Raw genomic sequence first — 16,431 nt, forward strand, 5'->3', positions numbered from 1 at the left:
TAGAGCTCCAAGGAGATTATGTTAAAAAATAAAAAAAAATTTACCCAAAAAAAATTGTTTTTATACTTCATTCTAAGGACTTATTGAACTACCCTCGTATCTACAAATTTGTTATTGATCACTCTTTTATAGGACAAATAGTTTTTGTTGTATTTATAGAAAAAACATTGAAAATACAAAAATTAAATTTTTCGACACACGACACAAATTAAGAAAAAATAAATAGATAACATTTTTTCATCGAATGTGGAGCAAAAAACTATTATTAATGGTTTTTTTTTACATTCTCATCAGAGAAGGTATTAGATATGTGTAAAATTTGACAACCCCCCCCCCCCCCAGTTTTTGTCAAATGTTGACATTTTGAGGCCCCATGAAACCAAAAATAGGTTTTTACAAATGTCTGTATGTCGGTCTGTCCGTATGTTTGCATGCCTGTCTGTCTGTGGGCCCTATGACTTTTGAAAAAATCATTTTATTAGATTGACCTATGGTACACTCTTTTAGTGTCCTAAACTAAAGGATAAGTTCGTTAGCCAGCCATTTTGAATAGAAAATTCCAAAAGTCAGCGCATTTTGAATATTTTTGAGACAACTTTTTTTTCACGAGCAGGCATCCGATAGAGAAAGAGCGATGCTTTATGACCCGGAGAAACATCAACACTCAGGTTTCTCTAAAGCCTAAAGATCTGACTGAAATGGATGACGAGCTTCGTGGATATTTTTTTAAAGAATCCGACCTCTGGGCTATCAATGGTTACGTGTATAATGCAGCGAGAGCTTTGGCCGATGCGAACTGTAAAACAAAACCAACGGTTGATCATAAGACCAAAAGACGAATGTATCAACTTGCCATAAAGATATGCTGGGTAAGACAGTACGCGTTCCGCATTTAGTGTGTGATTGACTACCTCAATTCTGGCAGGAATTTTACCAACAAGGTTCGAAAGTTTGCGCGCGACCTTCGGACCCGTTATCACACATTTAACAAGTCAAAGCTGCTGACCATCAGGCAGCATATTGTTGAGAGAATACGGATACTATCTGACGCTAAGAGAAGTCTAGAGCGGAGGGAGAGGTGGGACAGAGAAAACCAACAGTTTCTCTCTCACCTATCTCGACTCTTCCTAGACCCTCCAGTTCTGTCGACTAGTAACTCCAGTTACTGTCCAGTTACTGTCGATTAGGAGGTGCCAATTCCGAAATGATTGTTGAAAGGCTGCACAATAGTCCTGCCGGAAATAGGCAACTTAGCTGACCCGAAGTATTACAGGCCAATCACTTGTCTGAGCGCTCTGCATAAGATATTCACAGCTATTCAAAATGATAGGATTTTTCGGGCAAATGAACCTGTGTGGCAAGAAATGTATGAACAACGAGGCTCCAAGAAAGGCGTAGAAGGATGTCGGAAAAACCTGCTCACCGATAGATGTGTCTGCAAAGATGCAGCACTCTGCCAGCGTGACCTATCGATGGCATGGATTGATTACCGGAAAGCTTTCAATTCGACCTCCCATAGACTTATAATCTGTCGTTTAGAAAGCTAAAAGGTATATCCGCAAATCGTGAGGTAGATAGAGAGATTGATGCCATTTTGGAAAACCAGATTTACTATCTCATCTGGAAAAAATCGTGTGAAAACTATCAAGGTTACCTTTCGGAGATGTGTATTTCATTCCGACGAGTACTTTTGCGGCAAATCTGCAGACCGAAAGTACAAGGTCACTTATGTATTTTACATGGACGATCCTAAGATTTATGCTAAAAACAAAGAGCAACTACATCTAGCTCTAGAGATTGTCGAACGATACACTAAGGAAATAGGAATGGAATTTGGGTTAGACAAATGCGCCAAGGTTTATTTGAAGCGAAGAAAATTTAATGGCATTCCTGAAGACGCTGATCTTGTCGATAGAAGCGCTACATGACACCTTTGCGCTGGATAGGCTTATACATACCTGGGTGAGGAACAAAGTATCTGCAACGAAGATGCTTGCCGTCTCGGTAGTACGCTATTCATTTGGAGTGGTTCCATGGCCGAAGATCGAGCTCAGATCCCTTGATATCGGCACATAAAAGGTTATGCACATAAACGGAAGCACGAAGAATTGGGCAAAGGAACGATTCTGTACGAGGCAGTGAAGGAGGCTGCTGAAACATTTGGACTTGACTTCAGTTTTAGAGGTGAGCAAAATGCATAAAATCTTATCTATCTTAAGTACTTACTCCTGAAAGCCCTGATTAAGAAAGCACAAGACAAAATCTTCTGTGAATAGCTCCTCGATAAGAGAATGCACGGCATCTTCCACAGAAATGAGGAGGATTAGTCAATGTCGTTTGACCTAAATTTTGCTTTCCTTAAAAAACCCGGATTGAAGTATGGCACAGAGGGTTTCGTTTTGACATGCCAAGACGGTGTCATGTCCACCTTAACATAAAGTCGCCACATTTTGAGCCAAGAAATTCCCGATGATAGCTGCAGGGCGTGTCATGCACTCTCCAAACATTTAGCTCACATACTATCTAGTTGTCCAACTCATGATGGAACGACCTACTCCAAAGACACAATGCGACACTAAGTGTGCTTTATTACTATCTCTGTCACTCTTACGACATTAACCTTAATATCGCTCCTCTAAATGCGCCTAGGGAAATCGAGTAAATTGTCGAGAATGAGAACTGCCGCATATACTGGAACTTTATATTTTGGACAGCTGTTTCTGTTGTTTCGTTATCGAATTTTCGGCACCAGCTGACAAAAATATCATAACCAGGCAGAATGAAAAGAAAGAGAGGCATAGAGACCTGATAAGGGAGTTGCATTGATTGTACCCAAAATATTCTGTAAAATTAAAGGTTCTTATCATCGGCGCTCTTGGAGGTGCCAATTTTTCACTTGTTAATAGCCTGCAAAGCATCCCTGCGTGTCAACACCCGCTCCTAGCAAAATCGCGGTAAAATTTCAGCCACAACCAAGTCTCATGACCGTGAGATAGGTGGTTACAATCTGTAACGGAATCAATACGACGATCTGGCAAAAGTTTCGGGTACCCTGAGAGCGCCGATGATAAGGACAATCAGTTTAACAGAATATTCCGGGTACAATCGTTGCAACTCCCTTATAATGCCTCTATACCTCTCCTTCTTTTCATTTTCCTTGGCTATGATGTTTTTATCAGCTGGTTCCGAAAATTCGATAACGAACATTCTTCGCTTCCCAAAGTCAAGAAGAACCATGTCTGGCCTCGAGTGTGCAACAGAAACAATTATCGAGAATATAAAGTTCCAGTATATGCGGCACTTCTCATTCTCGTAAATTAATTCAATTTCCCTGGGAGCATTCAGAGGAGCGATATTAAGGTTAATAACGTTGTTAATTATGGCGAAATTAAAGGAGTTTTTTAGAACGGAAGAAAATAACAAAAACCTAATATCCTTTACAGTTTTGCGTCCGAAATCAATCACTTGTCCCGTGCAGACAAATTTTTTAGCGGGCCTTGTGTGACTAGAATTTCCCTAGGCTTTGTCCTACTTTTCACATCTAGTGAGAAAATGTTAAAAGCTCAAAAAATTTAGTGGTCAAATTTATATTGAGAGCGCAAAACTGCAGGGGAAATAGCATTCCTTTTATTTATTGCTTTATAAGTCAGTGTAACATGCGCAAGATCTTCAATTTCTATAGATTTATTCTAGCTAGGGGAAACGGTAAGAACACTGGGGATTTTTTGCGTCTGAATTTGATCTTTAAGAGTCACAACCCACCAAAATATGACACCAGTACGTTTATTCTTCTGCATAATGGTATTATCAAACTAATGTCCAGAATAGCCCTAGTTTTCCCCCTATTTCCTGCATCTAGAGGTAAACTGAGACGTGTAGAACAAATTCTGAAGCCAGATTTGGATTCAGGTGTTCAAAATCCATAAGAGTAACCTAATAACTTGTCTCCTGCAGACAAGTTTCTTATATGGCCTGTGTGACGAGAAAATCCCTAGGCTTTTTCCTACTTTTTGCATCTAGAGGAAAACTGACATGCAGAACAAATCCTGAGACCATATTCGAATTTAGCGGCTCAAAATCCATAAGCGTAGCCTAGTCATTTGTCTCGTGCAGACAGCATTTTTTTGTGGGCCTGTGTTATCTCAGAAAACCGTGAAAGACAGTATTAAGATAGTGATTTTATACTCGGTTATGCATCTTAAATGAAAGTCGTCATCAATTACGGCTTTAAAACTTACCTTCGCTAAAAATATGTCGCAAATGCTGGATCACAAAGCTTTATACCCAAGTAAACACTCTTTTATTATTTATCGGTATTAAAAGAACTGCAATTTAAATAATGACACGAACAGCAGCACCAGCGAGAAACAACAACAAAGTTTTTGGTGTGTGACAAACAGCTGAACAGCAAGTACATAGTAGGACACCTGAAACAGCATTTTCACACACGCTTTGCTTAAGATAGTTAACATGTCAAAAAGTAGGTCAGGACGTAATTTCAAATAAAAAAGATTATTATACATGACAAAATTTTTATACTTATAAAAGGCATTTATTTTAATGATGGGTTTGGCAACTGAATTTGTTCTTACTATGATTTTTTAAAAATGTTTGAAAAATGATTTTTGTATAAATAATGTTTTGGGGGTGGGGGGGGGGGGGTTAAGCCATGAATAATTAAAATTCAACCATTTTCAAAGAAACTGGTGAGAAGCGATAGTATGGAAATCTCAAATTTCAGAAACTATTGTTAAAACGTGTATGTGTGTAAGTGATTTAAAATAATATTTTCACTGATTCTATGACAAGCTTTATATTTTTTTCTAAACAAATAGGTAGTAAAAATGTACGCTTGGGAAAAATCCTTTGATAAGATGGTCTCAAAACTACGTTCTCATGAAGTCTTAAACCTCAAATACATGTCAATAGTGCGTGCTATCTTCTTAAGCGGTATTGTTTTTACGGAAAGAGCAATATTATTTGTGACCCTGGTGTCATTTGTACTTCTGGGAAACAATCTGAATGCAGAAATCAGTTTTACGATTGCAGTTTACAGTAACATCTTGCAAAGGGCTATGTCTATCTTTGTCCCGAATGCTCTTAACTATTTAGCGGAGATGTTAGTATCAATAAAGAGATTGGAGGTTTGTATTAACGATAACTTTATTCATATTACTCCAACCATATTTAAAATTTAATAATAGAGAACTATTGTATATCAGAAATTCCTTTTACTTGAAGAAATATATCCTATCATGAGTCACAAACAAGAACGTTCGCAGCAAATGAGAAAAAAGTATTTTTTGCAAGAGCACATAACTGATAAAGAAGAGGCCACGCATGAACAAAATTTACTTCAAAGCTCAGAGTTTAGACCAGTTCAAGTAGAAGTCTCAAGGGCTTGTGCAAACTGGCTTTTGGGTCAATTACCACCTACTCTCTGCAATGCTTCACTAAGAGTAGAACCCGGTCAATTGTGTGAAATCGTAGGTCCTGTGGGATCTGGAAAATCTGCAATACTGCACCTTATTTTAAAGGAATTACCACTAGCAGCTGGAACTGTTTCGATACGTAAAAAATATAAAAAGGATTTGAAAGAAAGAGAAACTGCACGAGGCTATATTCTTGATAATCCTAATTTCCGAATTTCGTATGCAAGTCAGGTTCCTTGGATTTTTACGGGAACTATAAAAGAAAATATATTATTTGGTCAACCTTATAATCAAGTTAGATACGACGAGGTAAATGCATATGCAATAAGAGCAAATTATTATAAACCTATTCCAATTTGCATTATTGTTGTATACTGTTTGGTTTCAGGTAACGACAGTGTGTGCCTTAAAAACGGATTTCAAGCAATTACCACATGGAGACTTAACACATGTAGGAGATAGAGGTATGACTCTTTCAGGTGGCCAAAAAGCTCGAGTTAATTTAGCTAGAGCAGTTTACAGAAAAGCAGATCTGTATCTTTTTGACGATCCACTCAGTGCCGTAGATATTCACGTTGGACAGCATTTATTTCAGAATTGTATCTTAGGTTACTTAAAAGGCAATACCAGAATTCTAACAACTCATCAAATTCACTTTCTGCCGCATGCGGATACTGTCGCTATTATAGAACGCGTGAGCAGTATTCTTTCAATTTTTTAAAATAATATTCTTCACATTGCTGTATAATTTCTTGTGACAACTGCTAGACCCCTTATAATTTATTAATATACAGGGAACCATCAGTTATCAAGGATCTTTCAGCGAGATACGTTCATTGGATTCAGAATTCATGAAAATGTTAGAGGAAAACACAGAGGCAAAAGAAGTGTCATTCATAGAACAACACTCAGGAAATAAGCAAGGTTTAGTCCCGAAAGTTGACAAAGAAAATGCAAAAACATCAAACTTCCAAAGACGTGGTATAAGACGATCTTACCGTCAGACTTCAAATGCTACTCCAGTAAGAATTTTTATTATGTTCAAACATTTTTTTCCTCATCATTTACTTGATTCTTTTTTTAACAACTTTTTTTACCTTACTTTCCTCTATAACTCCACTTACATGCATACGCTTTTCTTCTCTTATATAATATTTTTTCTATACATGACATCCAGCCTTTATCATCGTTAATTCCTCTGACTTATACCTGATAAAATGTAAATATAATCTAATACATTTTAACATTTTTCAGTTACAAATTTTCTCTTCTAAAATAAACATTTTCTTCCTACAGTATTCCACAAAGAGTTTCTCACTTATTGCTCCAATTGGTGGGTTTATCATTTTGGCTTACCTTACTTTCCCCTAATACATACGACCAAATTATTTTTTTTCTGGTTTTCTAAATCTTAACATTTTTTACTTTTTCGAATGCAATTTCTTCTATAATCATTCAATATGCGCAGTAATAAAATAGTTTTTTTATTTAATGCTTAGGCACCTACACTGTTTCAAATGAACAAATTTGTATTCGTCTCATACTTAGTGTACAACAATATGCAAATGTATTTCTAAAAGGTACTTCTTAAAAGACTAGCGCCTCTACTCTATCAAACGTAACTCAGGCTTTTTGGTCCTTCTTAAACTGACTTGTGCTCAAGACAAAGAAATATTAATCAAACACACGACAGATAGATCAAACGGGACTGTAAAATTACTCACTATCGTACATTGACACTATGTTTTACATATGTTCAGTGTCAACCAAATCCCCGGCATCGTTGCATTACACAGCCACACAAAAAAAATGTGTGCGGATCTGGTAACAAGACACACGTATTCCTATGGATATTGGGGCGCTGAATTCAAATTCGGTATCAAAAATCACCCATCACGTCATGGTTGAGCCATAACCTGAAAAAATGACGAAAAATCATGCACTGAGGCAAATAAATTTCAAAATAATGCCAGTGATGCAAATTTTCACTTCAACAACATGTCAAAAACTGTGAAGGATCAACCCTTGCCTGATATCAACTTATTTAGCATAACTTTAACCAACAGAACCTGACCTCACCTAACCTGAATTAACATAAATTTATTGATCTACACGTAAAGCTCTGGAAGCATATTTTCCCAGTAGAAAATGTGTGCTACATCAAATGGGTCAACTCGAGCCTAACATAGAAATAAATCTTACCTAGTCTAACCTAACCTAACCTAACCTCACGAAACACAATTAAACTGATTGCGTTGTCCCGTTGTGTTTGCGGTACCGTTTCATTCAGCTTCGGCTTAACCTACATAGAGGTTTAACCTATCCTAAACTAACAAAACCTGACCTAACCTAACCGATTACTCTGGCGACCCTGATCTTGCGTACTTTCATATTTTGACATTAATAGCAGTAAATGTCTGGAGTTTCGTAATCGCTTGTTGCTAGCATTATTCGCCTGTGTCTGTAACCAGGGCACCTCCACGTGGTACGGTGGGCAACGGATCAACATTGGCTGAGTCCCTGGGTAAACGGCGTTCATGCCGTCATGGCAGACACAGGTAAAAAGTGTATTACAATGCAGGGAAAAACCCCAGTATCGGCGTCTGGTTAGGGTGGGAAAGCAGGCTCTCCGACATCGTCATCATGCAACCGTAGCTCTTCATCAATGGATCACTTGGTTGGTGTAGAGTCTCATGCTACAAGGAAAAAAACCGCGAGCATTTCTCAATCGCATGCCTGCAAGAATGGCTCAGATTCATTCTGTTACATTTGCAGCAAGTGAAAAGTCTATACGAAAAGTGTTTTGACCGTAAATTGCTGCACCAAGAAACAAAATGGGTTGCTCACGTCATTTGCAATTCCTGCAGACTTATGTTGTATCGTCTAAAAAATTCAAACAACGAAAAGTACCGCAACTACTCTACACCAACCACATGGAAAACCCCGTTATTGCAAAGGACTGCTACTTTTGCATGAATTCCATCGAAGGGTTCAACGCCAAAAATAAGAATAACATTTCGCTCATTAATGTGTGCACAGTCACAAGAGCAATTTAAATCAATAAAAATGCACGCCAGACTGATTTAAGCGCTTTAGAAGATGATAGAATGGAAGTTGAAAGTCAACGTAATGGAGACGGTAGTGAAACCAGTGATCGAACAGAAAATAGTTCCGATGATTCCAATGAAAATAACGAAAAAGATGACGAATATGGCGTGCATAAAATGAAATTGAAGGTTCCAATATTAGTGTCACAACTAGAATTGAATGATTTTATTAGAGATCTTAGATTACCGAAAGATGGCGCTGAATTTGCCGCTTCATTTCTAAAAAGAAGAAATCTTCTAGAGCCAAAGACAAAAGTTTCATTCTGTCGCGACAGGGACAAAGAATTCAGAAAGTTTTTCGTTAAAGACGAAGAGACGTCTTTAGTGTACTGCACTGACGTTAACGGACTATAGAACCACTTAAAGAAAAATGTGTACAGAGTCGAAGAATGGCAACTTTTCATTGATTCGTCAAAACGCAGCATTAAGGCTGTTTCACTGCATAACACGTATACTTACGCTCCGATCCCTATAGCTCACTCAACGATCATCGAAGAAGAATATAACAATGTTAAAATGCTTCTTAAAGATGTTAATTACACGAATCACAAATGGAAAATATGTGGTGATCTCAAAATCATAACAATGATATTAGGCTAACAATCGGGTTTCACGAGAGAGCCATGTTTTATATGCATGTGGAATAGCAGAGATCAAGCAAATCATTACAGCAAAAAAAATTGGCCCTTAAGAGATTCATTCAAACCTGGTTCTCATAATATCATCAACCAAAGCCTCGTTGATCCAGAAAAAATTTTACTACCACCCCTCCACATAAAGCTTGGGCTCATGAATCAATTTGTCAAGGCGTTATACAAAGATGGACAATGCTTTAAGTATATATCCCTTGAATTCCCTAATGTTTCAGACGCTAAATTGAAAGAAGGAGTCTTTGATGGACTACAGATTCGAATATTGACAAGAGATACTAATTTCGTGAGCCACATGACGAAAATTGAAATGGACGCTTGGGAAAGTTTTAAAACAGTAAACGCAAATTTCATCGGTAACAAAAAAAGTCCAGACTACAAGAATATTGTTGCGAAAATGATAAGAAACTACTCAAAGTTAGGCTGCTTGATGAATTTAAAACTTCACTTTCTAGATTCCCATCTGGATAAGTTTCCAGAAAATGTTGGTGATTTCAGCGAAGAACAAGGGGAACGCTTTCTTCAAGACATAAAAGTGATGGAACAACGATATCAGGGTAGATGGGACGAGGTCATGATGGCTGATTTTTGCTGGATGTTGTATCGTTCCTTCGACGAAAAAAGGACACGTTATAGCAGGCAGAAAATAGACTGACGTAGATCTATAAATCAATTTAATTACGATAAAAAGCAAGATAAAATGTAAACACGAAAGATAGTATAAATATATCCCTTAAGTTTAAGAAAAGCAGAGAAAAAAATTTTGAATAAAACTCTTATTCATTCGCATGTTAATTGATACAAACATTGTCAAATTAATTAAAATGGGGACAATTCTACTTTTAGTTCTAAGTTTGTGTTGCGTTAAGTAAATTTAGTTAGGTTCTGTTAAGTTAGATTCATTTGTAGGTTAAGATCGAGTTAACCTATTAAATATAGCACACATTTAAGACTGAGAACCATACGCTTACATAGCTACACGTATGGTTGAATTTCATTCGGCTAGGTTAGGTTAGTTCAGGTTTTGTTAGGTTAGGATAGGTTAAACCTCTATGTAGGTTAAACCGAAGCTGAATGAAACGATACCGCAAACACAACGGGACAACACAATGAGTTTAATTGTGTTACGTGAAGTTAAGTTAGGTTAGGTTAGGTCAGGTTTTTTAGGTTACCTGATCACGAACTACTAGAAATTCGTGTCTAGCGATTGGTTTCCGAGCCTTTTTCCCCGAAGTAGGCCTTACATGCATGTACGAAAGCATCAGGATCCTCGTAATGAAGTCCAGAAACTTCCGGCAAAAAGTGTGCAAGTGCCTTCAATGCGCGGATAATAGTGCGTAAATCCAGAATCAAAATTTCTGATAGTTAAAATGTTATCTTTTCTTGATTGATAGGGTTAGATGCAACCATGTTGGTTGTAGGATTGAAGGCAGGGTTAGTTTATTTGTTAAAAATTGGGAATCTACCTGCGAATTGTGGTAATAGCGTGATAGGTAGGAAACTAGATGTAACAAAAAACATGAGCTGGTTATCAAGTTCCTTGACTCCTTGGCGGTGCATCCATGAATATTGAGATGCATAAGAGACCTTATGCTCTTGGGGCGGACAAGATCATTCTGAGAAGTACGTACAGTGATGTTAAAATCGGTTCCCCCACACCGCCCCTGGAGCTGGGGGTGGGAGCAAGTTTGAAATCTTAAATGAGAACCCCTATTTTTTATTACATATTCGAATTCTTTGGATTAAAATGCGTATGATTTGTCTCAAACATTTTTCTCATTTCGCGATAGATGGCGCTGTAATCGACAAAATTCAATTTTTCTTCATTTTACTGTTATTGAAAATGCACGCTTACGATTCTGTAATATGCGAAATTAAGCTTTAAAAAAATTACTAGTTTTTGCGTTACCGATCAGTTGGTTGCCAATTATTCCACACCATACGTTGACAGCCCATGGACGCTGGTGTTCGATTTCACGAAGCAACTGCGGATTTTCAATACTCTAGTAGTGCATGTTGTGTCGATTAACTATTTCATGGTTCGTAAAAAACGACTCGTCAGAGAATAATACATAACGAAAAAAGCTGTCCGTTTCTGGAAATCATCGCGATGAAGTTCTTGATGTAAAGGGAAATGATACGGATGAAATTTATTACGTTTCAAAATTTTTCATACACTGCTCTGAGACATTCCGGAATTACGAGAAATTTTTCGTGTACGAACGTGAGGATTATTGGCCACTGCAGCTAATACAGCAATTTCCTTACTTTTTCTAGTGACTGTTGTTGTAAGGGTCTTTTTCTTAGGTTGAACACTTCCATCGGTAGTAAATTTTGTAATAGTACGAGAAAATCATGCACGTGGCACAATTCTATTTTGAAAACGTTTAACGTAAAGATGGACAGCATTATCAAGATTTCGTCCAGTTTCTCCATACACCAGAACCATTTCAATTTTTTCTCTTAGGGTTATATACTCCATTGTAAAGTAGTATTCGAAATAATCTTTGATCTAACTAAAATGAGTTTTTTCTTCTTTATTCATAATGTGTCACCTAAGGGTTTACATAACTTCCATTTCTAACAATATTTCAGCTAATACATATATATATATATATATTTATTTATTTATTTTACAATCTTATGTTTTCTATATATACAATTATTTACTACTATTTACATAAAGTCTTATTTTTAGTTCCTTATCTCTATTTTCCGTGATAACGCAATTTAGGACTTATTAGCAAAGGATTCAGCGAGCGAAGGAAAGCGAGAGTGAAAGCGAGAGAGAGAGAGAAAGCATGAGAACGCAAACGCATCCTATTCTACTTCATTTTTACAGTAGCATTACCTACAATTTTTACGCTTCTAATCTAAGCGACTTCCGTTTCCTTTTTCTTTAACTTTTTTTATACCTCCGTTTGCCTTTTTCACACGAATTTTTTCATTCTCTCTCATTCGCTCCTTAAGCACCCTCCAACTCCTTCATCTATTCATTTCCTAATCCATCTTCCCCTAGAATCTGAACTACATTCTCTTGGCTGCTTCCTTTATCTTTAATTCCTCTCCTACATCCTTTCCATACATACTCCCATGTTTCCTCCTCCCATTTAAATATTCTACACTTCCTGTTCTCTTCTTTTTCCCAGTATAGTCCTTCCCTTACCTCGTTTCCCAATTTAAATCTTTCCCTCTCTCCCTTTCCCTCCCTCAGCTTCGTCTCAAACTTTGATGCCTTCTTTCACGCTCTAATACTTAATTTATCCCTTTGCGCTTCTTCTCTCACCATATATCCTAGCGTCCTCCAGTCTGCCCCTAGTGTCAACCTTAAATAACTTTCTTGTAAACTCTCAATATCTTTCCATTCTTTCCATCCCTATATCTCTGTGCCATAACCTAATACCGGCCATGCCAGCGTATAAAATACCAATATTATATGTACAATAATACGTATATTGTACCGAGGCGTATAAAAAATTTTATATTTTTTTGTTCCTATTCCCTATATCTGTTTCACTACCCCTGCTGCTTTTTTATCCTTTCTCTTATATGAGCTGTATGATCTCCACCGTTTGCAAGATATATCGCAAATATTTAAACTCTTTTACTTTTTCTGACTTTATTTCCTTTCATCTCCCTGTATATTCTTTCTTCCTTCTTCCTCCTTTTCTAAACCTCATTATCTTTGTCTTTTCTACCTTTACATTCACCTTTTTCCCATATAAGTATTTCTATAATCCTGTAATTAATCCCGCAATCCCTTCTTCATCCTCTGTCATCATCACTATGTCCTCTGCGTATGCCAGTGTATATATATTTTCCTTCCCTATCCTAACTCCTCCCCAACCTTTTCGCCTCATTTCTTTTTCCAAGACTGATATTAATGAATTAAATAAAAGTGGGCTAAGAGGACATCATTGCCTCACACCTCTTACTAACCAGAAACTATATCGTACTTTCTCTCCTACCTTTACCCTGCGTTTTGTCTCTCTAAAAATTTCCGATACTTTCTTTATTGATTCCTCTCTTATCCCCTCTTATACCATAAATTTTTCTATTTCGCCTCGGTCTGATGAGTCAAACGCCACCTTTAAGTCCACGAACATTGCAATCATTGCTCCTTTTTTCCTTTTAATCCTCTAATTTACTTAATATTTTAGAATATATATATTGTCCATTACCACCATTCCTTTTTAAAACCTGTCTAATTTGGTGACTCGATTTTTTTTTCTTCAACTTCTATATTCAATCTCTCCGACAGAACAGTTATATATACTTTATACAGTGTTGCCGTCAGCGTTACCTCCCTACAATCTTTAACCTCCTCTCCTTCGCCTTTCTCACTATTGGTATAACTACTCCTTCCTTCCAGAACTCTGGCCACCCCTCTGCTCTCCATACTCTATTACACATTATCCATGCCCATTCCTCTAGTTTCTCCCCTCCATATTTTCATACTTCATTTGGAATCTCATCTGTACCAGGTGCCTTTCCATCCTTCATTATTCCTAAAAGCTTAACTATTTCTTCCCTTGTTATATCCTCCTCCTTATCTCTTTCTCTACCATATTTTCCTCCCTTTATAACTTATCTCTCTACACCTCCTAGCAAATCAAAAAAATATTTCTTCTGTTCTACCATTTCATTATCTTGGTTTAATCTTTTTCTTTTTCTTTTCTTTCTCTATTTACTACTTTCCATACCTCTTCTTCCGCCCTAGCCTGCTCCTCCTCTTTCTCACACCTTTTATTTTCTTCCTTTTTCTTTTGAGAACACATCTCAGTATACTCTTTCTTTTTTGCCTATATTTATCCCCATTACTTTGTTCTCTTCTCCACTTTCTAAATTCCTTTCTGACCTCCTTATTTTATCTTTGCCGTCCTTATGCCACCCACTTATATTCCCCCCTTTACTAACTTCATTTTTCTTTGTGCACTCTAATCATCTTTTTATTTCTCCTATCATTTTTTTTATCTCCTCGTCACATTTCCCTCTCCCATTTTGATATTTCTGACCTTTTCTCTAAACTGTTCTTTTCCTTTCCTTGACCAATCCCCTTTTCCTACACTTTTTACATTTGCTCCCCTTTTATTCATATTACTATTGCTTTTTTGTGCCTCTAATGTCACTATTAAGGAAAAGTTATCCGAATCAATATAATCACCTACCTCTGGTTTCTTAAGGGGTTAGGTGGATTTTAAAATTTCAAAAAATCGTCTTTTTTAATGCAAAGTTACCTTTTTTGGTAGAAATTAATCTTTCCAGTTGAAAATTTATTTTCTGTTCGAAATTATTATTATTCTAGTTACAAATTCATCCTTTTATTTATAACTCTGTTTGAAAATGTTAATGCTTTTTTAAATATCGGTTTTCTTTATCATGAAAAGTTTTTTTTTACTGATATTTTGATTACTCCAATTGAACAATTGATTTGTTGCCAATTAATTCATTTGCTAATTTGAAAGTTCACCCAAAATTCGGGTGTAATTGGATTTTTATTATTTTGTATTTTTGCATGTGGAAGTGCTAGGTTTACGTAAGGTAGCACCTCCACAGGAAAACTAATTTTTTGAAAAAAGTAGAAGCCCAAAAATTTTATATAGCGTACAAAAAAAATCTCAAAAAATACCAAAATTCTGAGCTATGAAGAATTTCGAAATTCGTTTCTGGAGGTGCTAGATTAATCGCCCGTCGAAAATATTGATTTTAATTATAATTATTTCATCGAGCTGAAATTTAGAATTATTCGTCCTCGTTCCGCAAAACAAATTCCATATTTTGACAAGTTTGTTTACAGATATATTATTAATGAAAGGTACAAAACACGAAAATCTGGACGAAAATACTAATAGGAAATCAAACTCAAATAATTTCTTAAACATATGAAATAATGAATATAAGAACTCGTATAAAGACGATAATAGAGTCACTGCGCGCGGTTAAAGCGGTTAGTGTAAATAGCGCTCATAAGGTGCGTCCGCTAGAAGTCAGATCGCTGCATAGGACTATCACTGTATTCACACTATGAGTTTACGCGAAATTTTGTATGGCGGTTTTAATTAAGGCGAATAAGGCGCGTACGTTTTTTTTAATGTCAATAACGTCAGTAAGGTGGACGTTAAATAAATTTTAACGTTTACACTGATTTAAGAGTGATTAGCCCCTCGACACCGACAAGATATCCCTCACAATTCCTATGGCGAGAAATACACGGGCAAACTTGGATTTTAAGAGGCTTCCTGAGACTTCAAAATTAGCACATGTATTACTAAACCAAGCTTTTCTCCTGCATATTATTAGTTGTTCGATTTCATATTTTATTTTTTCTACGATACTTTAAACATCGGAAAACTCGGGTCGACCTCAGGATTGAGATTAAGTGCCTTTCATGCCTCACTCAACTTTCCTATTGTTAGAGATTACAGCCGGTTCAAGGAATTCAAACACTATCAAATATTAAGGAATTTAACTTTAATATTATTTATTCGGTTGATTACATAACTACGAGACGATTAAAAAAAGATAGAAGAAAATCGGTTAATCCGTTAAATTTCTTGATATACCTTTCTTCTCTCTTTTTCGACTGTACTACAAAAAATACTGAAAAAAAGATGCTGCGCCCAGAATTGCAAATTATTGAATCGAAAAAGTATGGAATTTCCATTTATTTTATGTTATACTTGAAACTTGAAGGGAATGGACTTCGCAACCTAAAATGGCACATTGTGTATAGCTCATACTATGTTAAAATTTTACAAAAATTAGAAATATATTTCCAATCAATTCATAAGATGGAGTGTTTACGAAATAAATCTATGCTAATAAATTGTATTTCCACCCCCCCCCCCCTCCCCGCAGCGCTCCAAATATGACCGAAAAATGAAAAACTACATTTTTAAGTTCATTATTGTTACTTTTTAGCAAATATCCGTCGTCTTTTTCTTACAAATAATTACTAGTGGAGAATTTGAATATTTCTCACTACTTTCTAAATAATTTTTAATTGTTTAAAGAAAAGAAAATTATTTGAACGATAATTTGTTCCAAAACATGTAAAAAATCGTATTTTCTGATTGAAATCTAGTTGTTTATCATTGTTTGGAGCAGTATATTTTTCTAAAAACATTATGTAATCATCTAAACAATTGTGGGTCCGGATGCAATAAGGGCACATAAAATTTTTTCGTGCGAAAACGAAGTCCCCTGGAGGCTTTAGAAAAAATTTTCGAAATTTAATTTTCA

General features: G+C 36.3%; 1 protein-coding gene across 4 annotated transcripts in view; it reads left to right on the top strand.

Moving 5' to 3' along the window:
- The window catches only part of LOC117174831 (multidrug resistance-associated protein 4-like), a 146,080-nt gene that overhangs the window by 109,165 nt on the left and 20,484 nt on the right, over window positions 1-16,431 (top strand). For all 4 annotated transcript variants that reach the window (XM_033364210.1, XM_033364211.1, XM_033364212.1 and 1 more), the window contains 4 exons: window positions 4,836-5,144; window positions 5,223-5,741; window positions 5,821-6,126; window positions 6,227-6,454. In XM_033364210.1, the coding sequence (XP_033220101.1) occupies window positions 4,836-5,144; window positions 5,223-5,741; window positions 5,821-6,126; window positions 6,227-6,454 (1,362 nt within the window). The remainder of the gene's footprint in view (window positions 1-4,835; window positions 5,145-5,222; window positions 5,742-5,820; window positions 6,127-6,226; window positions 6,455-16,431) is intronic.

The sequence above is a fragment of the Belonocnema kinseyi genome, chromosome 6 (genome assembly GCF_010883055.1).
Source record: "Belonocnema kinseyi isolate 2016_QV_RU_SX_M_011 chromosome 6, B_treatae_v1, whole genome shotgun sequence".
Lineage (NCBI taxonomy): Eukaryota > Metazoa > Arthropoda > Insecta > Hymenoptera > Cynipidae > Belonocnema > Belonocnema kinseyi.